General features: G+C 51.0%; 1 protein-coding gene across 2 annotated transcripts in view; it reads left to right on the top strand.

Moving 5' to 3' along the window:
• The first annotated feature begins 8,573 nt into the window (after positions 1–8,573).
• Positions 8,574–10,856, top strand: part of EHHADH (enoyl-CoA hydratase and 3-hydroxyacyl CoA dehydrogenase) — a 53,915-nt gene continuing 51,632 nt past the window's right edge. Inside the window, exon 1 of one of the 2 annotated variants that reach the window (XM_039489689.1) lies at positions 8,574–8,749. In XM_039489689.1, the coding sequence (XP_039345623.1) occupies positions 8,679–8,749 (71 nt within the window). In that variant the 5' untranslated portion in view covers positions 8,574–8,678. The remainder of the gene's footprint in view (positions 8,750–10,856) is intronic. The other variant, XM_039489690.1, reaches the window with a different exon arrangement.

The raw sequence follows: 10,856 nt of genomic DNA, 5'->3' as shown, positions 1-10,856 counted from the left end.
CTGGGAGTTAAACCAGCCATCAGAGACCGCGGCAGGGAAAACGCTGCCCTGTGTTTATACTGTCAGCTGCAAGTGCACGGGTGTGGCCACATTAGCAGCTCTTGCAACGCCACAAAGAACAGTGCATTGTGGTAGCTATCCCAGTCCACAAGTGGCTGCAATGTGCTTTTCAAATGTGGGGAGTAGAGTGTGACAGGTAGTGTGTTGTGTGTATGTGGAGAGACAGTGTGTTTTGGGGGGTTGAAAGTGTGTCAGCAAGCTGTCTTGTAAGTTCAGATAGCAGCAGACCCCCCTCCCACCCCACCTCTCTCACACACACTCACAACAGCAGCATTCCACACTAATGATTTGCTTTGTCCCAGAGCAGATAAGCATGCCGGCTGTCAGAAACAGAACTTTGAAAGGGGATATCCACATGACTACAGACAATTTCAAAACAATGAGAAGAATGGCCACTTGACTTCAGGGGATTATGGGATGTTTCTGGAGGCCAATCACAGTGCAGTAATGCAACATCTCGTCCACACTGAAACCTGGGCATTTCTGCTGGGGCACAGCAAGCTTTATGCTTCTCATGGAGGTGGATTACCAGGAGAGCTCCAGCTGCAGAGTCCAGGTGTTCTACATGCCTTGCCAGTGTGGACACCTCAGGAGTTAGGGCACCTGGGGCTGCTTTAATGTGCTCTAACTTGCAAGTGTAGCCAAGCCCTTAGTTTTGTGTCTTTTGGTAATAGCTCTTCAAATTAAAATAATAATTGGAGATATACCAATCTCCTAGAGCTGGAAGTGACCCCAAAAGGTCATCAAGTCCAGCCCCCTGCCTTCACTAGCAGGATCAAATACTGATTTTGCCCCAGATTCCTAAGTGGCCCCCTCAAGGATTGAACTCACAACCCTGGGTTTAAGCAGGCCAATGCTCAAACCACTGAGCTATCCCTCCACCTTCTTTTTTGGCTTGCCTTATTTATGTTTACACTTGACTTGTCAGAGTTTATGATCCTTTCTGATTGCCTCACTAGGATCTGACTTCCAATTTTTAAAGGATTCCTTCTGCCTCTAACTGCCTTTTTTACTCTGTTGTTTAGTCATGGTGGCATTTTTTGTTTTGTTCCTCTTACCTTTTTTTTTTTTTAATTTGGGGAATACATTTAATTTGAGCCTCTAATATGGTGTTTTTTTAAAATTTTCCATGCAGCTTGCAGGCATTTTACTTTTGTTAGTTAAATGGAAATTAAAGTATCTTCCTCATTTTTGTATAGTCCCCTTCTTGAAGTTAAATGCTACTGTGGTGGGCTTCTTTGGTATTTCCACCCCAAAAGAATTTTAAAGTTAATTACGATTGCTATTACTAAGGTTCAGCTACATTAATCTCTTGGACCAGATCCTGCACTTCACTTGGGATTAAATCAAGAATTGCCTCTCCCCTTGTGGGTTCCAAGACTAGTTGTTCCAAGAAGCAGTCATTCATGATGTCTAGAAGTTTTATCTCTGCATCCTGTCCTAAGGTGACATGTAACCAGTCAATATGGGGATAACAGGAATCCTCTATTATTATTGTTTTCTATTTTTATAGCTTCTCTAATCTCCCAGGGCAGTTAACAGACATCATCATGATCAGGTGGCTGGTAGAATGTTCCTACTACTGTACTCTTTTTATTCAATCATGGAATTTCTAGCCATAGAGATTCTATGGTACAGTTTGATTTAATACAGTAGACTTGTCCTTCAGTGGTCAAAAACTGTAGACAAAAGATCTCTCTTCTGCTCCTACTGGTCAAGATATTTTATTTGTGCATATTAACTATTACCAGACAATTAAGCTCCTTAGAGGTTGAAGGAGTAACTGAGTTATGGTAGAGAAAAACAATCCTATTTACAGTTTATACTTGAATATAAACTTCCGTATTAATTCAAAACCTGTGATTTCCCTCCCCCAGCACCTCAACTATGTGACATTTAAATTTATTCCTCTCCCAACCAAAACATAATATTCTGAAGAGTTAGAGAAGTGGCAAAGCCATCAAATCAATCCATGAGTTCTACAGCATCAGTTTTCCCCCCAAAATTTAAGATTTAATGTTCACTTTTAGTTAAGTTCTTTGAAAACCCAGTATTATAAAATACATAAGTGAAATGTCCTGCCAAATGACAGCCAGAATTCTGGCAATTATAGGGAAACATGAGTGAACTCTGACACTTACTATATAACTTGTTTTTTCTAACTATTGGGTTAATTTTTGTGTTTCTTTTACCACTTGCTCTCTTCATCCTCACTCACCATCATACTCCTTTAATCATTGTTTGTTCTTGACTGCAAACAGAAATACTTGCCGAGGAAGTCCATACATAGGGGGGAGGGATAGCTCAGTGGTTTGAGCATTGGCCTGCTAAACCCAGGGTTGTGAGTTCAATCCTTGAGGAGGCCACTTAGGGATCTAGGGCAAAAATTGGTCCTGCTAGTGAAGGCAGGGGGCTGGACTCAATGACCTTTCAAGGTCCCTTCCAGTTCTAGGAGATTGGTATATCTCCAATTATTACCTTTTGATTCAAGGTGGAACAGATTGTTTAGTATAATTAGTTAGCACATATTCTAAGGGACCATTCAAAGTAGAGTGGTCTATTAACACTTTTGTTAAACACCTTGCCTTTAGCTGTAAATATCTTTCCCAAACCTAAAGAAGAGCTCTGTGTGGCTCAAAAGCTTGTCTCTCTCACCAACAGAAGTTGGTCCAATAAAAGACATTTCCTCACCCACCTTATCTCTTTAATATCCTGGAACCAACATGGCTAGAACCATAGGTGCTGACTCCATGGGTGCTCCGGGGCTGGAGCACTCACGGGGGAAAATTAGTGGGTGTTCTGCACCCACCAGCAGCCAAGCTCCTCTCCCCCCTGCCCCACTTCACCTCCACCTCCTCGCCTGAGCGCCCCAGCTTCCCCGCCTACCTCCCAGCGCTTGCCACCGCCAAACAGCTCTTTGGCAGCGTAGCAAGCTCCGGGAGGGAGGGAGGGAGGGAGGGAGGAGGAGCAGGAACGTGGCGCGTTCAGGGGAGGAGGCGGGGAAAGAGGTGGGGCTGGGGCAGGGATTTGGGGAAGGAGTCAGACATGGGGCAGGAAGGGGGCCGAGTTGGGGGAGGGACTTTGGGGAAGGGGTTGGAATGGGGGAATGGACGGGGCAGGTGTGGAGTCAGGGCGGGGGCACAGGGGAGTCAAGCACCCAACAGCGCCAGTAGAAGTCGGCGCCTATGTCTTCAACTACACTGCATACAAAATCAGACATTGTCATTCTGCATTTTTAAAGGCAAGTGTACACAACTGAAAATCACTAGTGAATCTTACTTTTCTTCAAACATTAAAACATCAGGAAGAGATCTCAGCAAGGACTGCAATACTGACTCTTTCCAGAAGGTGCTGCACTGAAACCACTCAAATATTTCAGAACTTTGAAATCACCTATAAGCAGCGGGTACATACAAAAAACCAGCAACCATTAAGCTATGATTCTGGCAACCACTAAGATGCTTAATTTGAACTGGTGACTTCTGTTAATTATTTAGACTTGAAAAACACCTGCAGCACGTGGAGTAGGAGATAGGAAAGGTAGGGAATGCAAAGCATCAGCTCTCATATCTCTGTGCCTAAGGTAGGAGTCCATATTGGTAGGTTCTGTGCTGGGAGAGAGGGATCCATATCATACAACTTTGTTCTAGGAGCTGAAGGGATTTTATCTCATTGTACTGGGCCTGAGTAGAGGGTGGGGTATGGACAGTGGCGGATTAATGATTTTGCCGCCCCTAGGCCCTGAAATAATTGCTGCCCTGCCTGCCCCTAGCACCGCCCCAACTCCACCCTTTCTCTGCCCCCATTCCAATCCCTTCCCCAAAGTCCCCACCCCAACTCCGCCCCCTCCCCACCTCTACTGGATCCCTTCCCCAAATCCCCGCCCTGGCCCTGCCTCTTTCCCCAGTGTGCCGTGTTCCCCCTCCTTCCCCCCTCCATGAAACAGCTGTTTTCGCAGCACAAGTGCTGGGAGGGAGGGGAGAGAAATAGGACACGGCGGCACGCTCGCGGAGGCAGAAGCGAGCTGGAGTGGGGGGGGGGGGAAGAGGATCTTCTCCGTGGGTGCTCAAATTTGCCGTCCCTGCAAATTTGCTGCCCTAGGCCTAGGCCTTGTCGGCCTAGGCGATAATACGCCGCTGGGTATGGATATAATTGCCTTGTGATTATGTGAGAATCAATATTTCAATGTACCTGAGCTCTGGTCTGTTCTTTTGAGAGGAAAAGTGAGGTCACTATCTCATTGCTATATGCCAGAGGTGGGAATATATTATCATATTGCTTTCAACCTCAGGAGTGGTTTCCATAGTTCATTGCACTGTGGCAGGAGAGGTTTGTATCTTATGGTGCTCTTTTTAGGGTGCAGGTTGCTATCTCCCTGTTCTACCAGGAGGTCCATATAGTATGATAATGTCTGGGGAGTGAAGTCTATCTTCTTTGGCGGTGGTGGGGAGGAGAACTGTATCTCATGATTCTGTGCCTCAGAGGATTCTGTAGTTTATTGTTCTGTGCCCCTGTCTCATTGCTCATACCTGGTGGATGGCGTGTATCTCATTGCTCTTTACCAGTGGTGGGAGAGGGAAGAGTTTGCATCTCATTATTTTGTGCCTTTTTTTTTTTTTTTTTTGTTATACATACATGTGTGTCTGTATTTCACTGTTATGTGCCTTGGTAGGGAGGGGAGGATCACTGCCTCATTCAGAGCACAGTATGGTGTTATTCTGTGCTGGATATCTATTTCTTTACAGGGTGAATGTGTGTCATTGCTTTGTACCAGAGGGTTATCGGTGCCTCATCTGTGTATTTCTAATGTGCCCTTTTTGGTATATTGTCCAGATGCTATATTCACAATTAAGAGTTGCATCATTTCCATAAGAAAGAATCATATTTTCCACCCCCCGCTGTTTTGCCACCTTCCCAAGTAGGTTTCAGAGTAGTAGCCATGTTAGTCTGTATCAGCAAAAAGAACGAGGAGTAATTATGGCACCTTAGAGACTAGCAAATTTATTTCAGCATAAGCTTTCGTGGGCTAAAACCCACTTCATCCGATGAAGTGGGTTTTAGCCCATGAAAGCTTATGCCCACATAAATGTTAGTCTCTAAGGTGCCATAAGTACTCCTCGTTCTTCCCAAGTAGGTTTGCTCTAGTTTATTTTTCTGCAACAGAGCTATTGCTAGTCATTCTGCTGCCCTAGTACTGAAAGAAGGCTTGCACAAACAGATGATTCTTACTTTCTGTCCTCAAGGTAGCAAGATTCAGGCTCATCCTGATCTCCATTGGCTGTGACTTCCATAATGGAGGGCCTTCCAAAGAGAACACCCAGCCTTCTGCTCCAAAAGCTTTCCAACCAGGCTCTCTCAGCTGCAGTGTCCCTTTTTCTGTCTTGATACACCACATTTGACTTTCTTGGCCATGGTATTAGTAGAGTGGGCATAGCTGATGTTTCTGCAACTGGAGACCAATGGGGGAACAAGGAACTGGGAGGATGGAACTGGGACTGGGGAGAAGACGGGACGATAGGGAGATGACCAAAGGGATTACTCTAGGACTTGCTGGGCTAGGAGGTTGGGACTGGGATGAGAAATCAGAGGAGTACACACTGGAACTGGCTAGGTAAAGAAAATGGGACTGGGACAGGACAGGTTGAGAGGTCTGGGGAGCAGAGTTCATACTTGAGGGGAATGGGCAGAAGAGTCTGTGCCCACTAGAACCTGGAATGGAATCCAAGATTACCAAGTCGCACCATTCCTCTGCTGTCAGCAAATATCTGTGAAACCCACTAGCAAAGTGTCCCATCCCCTCTAGTGCTGTAGAGGATGACAACCTATTTCTGCTATCAGTTACTCCATTAGCCAAAGTGGCAGAGGTCTGTGTGGTGGGCTCTAAAGGTACCAACCCTGCTGATGACCCATGTGGGTGTTTGTATGATGCTACATGATTTTAAATCTTTGTTTTTTTTTCTCCAGTTTTCTTTTTCTCTGGCTACCTTGAACAGCATACTGCTCACATCCAAATGGTCCTGGAATGCTTACAGCAGCATGGTCTATCTACCAACCTCAAGAAGTATGCCTTCAATCAGGCCTCCACGGAGTTCTTGGGCTTCATCTTATCCTCAGAAGGGAACCTGATGGATCCACACAAGGTCCAAGCCATCCAAGATTGGCTGACTCCACCCACAGTATGCAACTCATAGCGCTTCCTTGGGTTTGCCAGTTTTTATCAATGATTTATCCTGAACTTTTCAGAACACATTGAGCTCTTCACCATTCTCCTCCAGAAAAATGCCCAATGTCATTGGTCTCCTGAGGCCCAGCATACATTCAATCAACTGAAACCTTTACTACACACATGTATTGGCTCATCCCAATGTCACACAAGCCTTCATTGTAGAAGCTGATGCCTCCAATACAGTGATCAGGGCAGTCCTCTCCCAGCGACTTAGTCCCAAACAATTGGTACAGTGTGTGCTTGTTACTCAAGGAAACTCGCCCCCACAGAGCTAAACTACAAAATACTTGATAAGGAACTCCTGGTGATAAAAACTGCCTTTGCAAAATGGCAGCACTATCTGGAAGGAGCCTGCCACCCAGTCCAGGTATTCACTGACCATAAGAACCTGGAATATATACGTAGGGCCAAACCCTTAAACCTGTCACAGCTTCAATGGGCGCTGGTTTTCTCACAATTCAATTTCATTATCACCTATTGCCCCGAATCCAAAAATTACAAGGCAAACACCCTGTCCAAAAGATATGATTCTAGCCCATGAGGTCCCACCCTCATTCTCAAATCACTGAACTTTTTTAGTGCAGCTCATCAGCAGGATATACTCAGATTGATATACTCTGCCGTTGCCTTGAAAATTCTGCCTGATGAACAGGCTATTATCCACAAGCAAGCAACAGCATGACTTCCAGGAAGGGATCACATACGTAAAGGATTGTACCTATGTTCCCCCTGGACCTGCAAGAATTGCAGTCCTGCAATTATGCCACATTTTTCCCTTAACAGGACAATTGGGATGCTTCAATATCCAATGACTAATAGCTCACTCCTTTTGGTGGCCCCAGATATGCCCAACAATTGCCTTCTGTGATGTCTGTGCTTGCGCCAAGGCGCCAAGACACCAAGCCACAAGCCCTATGGTCTTCAACCCTTGGACACCCCACTCAACCCTGGGTGGTCGGCACCATAGGCTTCATTGTAGAATTACCAGAATCCAAAAATTTCACAACAGTTTTGACAGTAGTGGACCACTTTTCCAAAATGGCAAACTTCATCCCTTGCACAGGCTTCCCCTCTGCTGAAGAGACAGCCCAGCTATAGATTAGCCACGTATTCTGCCTGGTCTTCTGGAACACATCACCTCTGAGTGGAGATCACAATTCATGACATGGTTCTGGTGCAAGATGCTGTGCCTGCTGGGAGTCCGCACTTGTCTTTCCTCTGCATACCATCCACAGTCTAAAGGCCAAACAGAAAGGGCCAACAGAATTCTTCAGCAGGATCTGTGGTACTACATCAGTCACCACCAGTATGATTGGTCTTTGCTTCTCCCTTATGCAAAATTTGCCTACAACAAGTCAGCCCATACGACTATGGGTACCACACCCAATTCCACCTGCAATTACCCACTTCCTCTCCCAACCTGGCCTCGTGAGACCTGATACAGCAGATGCACTGGGACTGGGAAGAAGTCAAGTGATGGGATACCTGGAAAAAGCAAGAGCAGACTATAAATGGAATGCAAAGCAGCACCACCAAGGCCCCACCTACTCAGTGGGACAAAAGGTATGGCTCTCTACAGAGCATCTCTGCAGGGACAGACCGGCTTGCAAGCTGGACTTTTGATTCCTTGGCCCTTTCAAGATCCTGCAGCAGAAAACTGTACACAGAAAATCCTTTCCCCCACAGGAGCCGGCCACCTACTCTACCAGCACAGGTCTAGGGACACAAGGAATACATGGTGTGATGAAGTGGCGCATGTCTCTCCTGGGTTGGGGAGGGGTTGTACCCGATAGCAATGTGCTCTGGACTGGATGTAGGTGGATGTAGCCAGTGGCGGTGTGCCGGGGCGCGTGGTTTGTCCGCTCTGGGGGGTGGTATGCTTTGGGGTGGGGCAGTTATGTGCTCTGCGGGAGCATTGTACCCAATGGCACCTGCTTTGGGAGGGGGGGGTATGTAATGGAGGTGTGCTCTGGGAAGAGTGACTGTGCTGGGGGGGGGGGGTATAGCAGTGGCGGTGTGAGCCGGAGAGGGGGCGTGTACCCTGTGGTGCTGCTGTGTGCTGCGGGGGGAGGGGACGTGCCTTGCGGCGGGGTGCAGTGCGGGGGCGCTCCGGAGAGGGGGGGACGTGCCTTGCGGCGGGGTGCTGTGGGGGGGGGGCTGTACCCTGCGGCGGGGGTGCTCCGGAGGGGGGGACGTGCCTTGTGGCGGGGTACTGTGGGGGGGGCTGTACCCTGCGGCGGGGGTGCTCCGGAGGGGGGGACGTGCCTTGCGGCGGGTCGCTGGCAGCACACGGGCGCTCTCCGTGGCTTTGCAGCAGCCGCCAGGGAGCGCGGGACCACCCCGCCCCCGGTGGGCCCCGCCCAGGGCACAGTCCAGGCCGCTCGCAGCGGGAATGGCGCAGCAGTACGCGCGCGGGGCCGTGGCTGTGATCCGCCTGAACAACCCCCCACTCAACGCGCTGAGGTAACAGCCGGTGCTTCCTGCCCCCCCACGCCCCGCCCCGCACTGTGGGGGCTCCGGCACTCCCCGCCCCCTCCCCTTCGCACTCGGGGAGCCTGCACTCACTGCCCCCTCAGCGGGGGAGCCCGGCAGCAGCTCCTGGGGGCGATGGGGCGCGCTGCAGCGCCGGGAAGGGCAGCGGGGCACCCCTTGTTTCCTGCTGCCCCTGTGCGGTGGTGGGCAGAGCTGGCATCTCCGCCCGCCTGGGGCTGGGCTCCAGCACCGCGCCTGGGGCACCGCGCCTGGGGCTGGGCTCCAGCACCTCCCGCCGCACAGCTCCGGCCGCAGCAGGGGCAGGCCGGGGTTCGGCGCTGACCCCCAGTAGCGCAGTGCGAGGTGTGCCCCGTTCGGACAGGTACAACCGGGTGCACGCGTGGGGTGCAGAGATACCCTGACACTGTACTCTGGCCGTGGCTTAACAGAACCCTGGCACTGGCCAGGAGTTTGGCAATGCTGCAGAATCAGCTGGTTGTTTGTCTAAACCAGGGGTCGGCAACCTTTCAGAAGTGGTGTGCCAAGTCTTCATTTATTCACTCCAATTTAAGGTTTAGCATGCGAGTCATACATTGTAACGTGTTTTAGGTCTCTCTCTATATTATATAACTAAACTATTGTCATATGTAAAGTAAACAAGGTTTTCAAAATGTTTAAGAAGATTCATTTAAAATTAAATTAAAATGCTGATCTTACACCGCCTGCCCGCTCAGTCTGCTGCCAGCCTGGGGTTCCGTTCACCGAGGCCAGCAGCAGGTTGAGTGGGACTGGCGGCCAGGACCCCAGCTGGTAAGGGGCTGGCAGCCAGACCCCGGGGCTGGCAGCGGGCTGAGCGGGGCAGGAGGCTGGGACCCCAGACCAGCAGTGGGCTGAGCGGTTCAGCCTGCTGCCGGTCTGGGGTCCCGGCCTTGCCCACAGAGTGGGTACCTACCTTCTCCCTGGTTCGAGCCCGTTCTCTTCTTCTCTTTCTGCACTGAGCTGAGGGTGGGCGTGCACTGAGCACAGGGCTGGGGGTGAAGGAGCAGGCTGGGTGGGGTGGGGTGTAGGGTCTGGCCAGGAGCTAGAATGAGGGAGGGGGCTCAGGGTTGGGGCTGAAGGTTTGGGTGTGGAGTGCTTACCTGGGCAGCTCCCATTTGGTGTGAGGAGTGCAGGTGGGAATGTGGGCGGGGGCGGTGCAGGAGCTCCCATTTGGTGCTCATGGTGGGGGTGGGGATGTGGGGGGTGCAAGAGTCAGGGGATGGGGTGTGTGGGGGCTGGGTATGTGTGGGGGTGCAGGAGTCAGGCCAGGGGGCTGGGGGCATGTGAGGGGGGTGCAGGAGTCAGGGCATGGGGTGTAGGGGGGCTGGGTATGTGTGGGGGTGCTGGAGTCAGGGCTGGGGTCATGGGGGGAGCAGGGGTGGGGGCTGGGGATGTGTGAGGGGGTGCAGGGATCAGGGCAGGTGTTTGGGGGGTGTATGGGGGTAGGGCGGGGAGCGGAGTGGGAGTTAGGACTCCTGGGCTCCAGGAAGGGGCTGGGGTCTGACGCTCGGGGGAGGAGTGCTGGGAGTGAGGACTCTGCATTCCTAGGTTTCCAGCTGGGCTCTAGTTGTTCGAGGGGATGGGGGGAAGACTGAGACTAGGGGTCCGGACTCCTGGGTTCTGCCCTCAATGCCGGAGGGGAGCAGGGTCCAGTGAGCTGCGGTGGGGAAAGAAGCACGACCCGGCTGTTCCCAGGGTCCAGCGGGCGGCAAGCCACAGTCCCCGGGCTCGGGTTTGGGTTGTGGAACACGGCCTGCCCCAGTACAGAGCTGAGCTCATCCCGGCACCTGAGTCCAGGGAGCGGAGCCGGCCGTGCTTGGGGCAGGCGGGTGCATGGTTCAGTTGGGATCTGGGACCCTTCCCCACTTACAGGGCTCACGGGTGCTGCAACTCCTGTGGGGCTGGGTCACTCTTCCTGCCCCTACCGGTGGGGCCGCTTCCGGGGCCGCTCAGACTCCATGGACACCAAGTAGCGGTATGGACATGCTAACCTGGAAGCACAACCTCCCGCCAGAAGTGATGGAGGTCAGGAAAGCATGTGCAAATGCTGGCGGGAGGG

Source organism: Mauremys reevesii, linkage group 9 (assembly GCF_016161935.1).
Source record: "Mauremys reevesii isolate NIE-2019 linkage group 9, ASM1616193v1, whole genome shotgun sequence".
NCBI classification, from domain to species: Eukaryota; Metazoa; Chordata; order Testudines; family Geoemydidae; genus Mauremys; species Mauremys reevesii.
The sequence above is the reverse complement of the archived record's forward strand: the minus strand, read 5'-3'. Positions and strand labels throughout refer to the sequence as shown.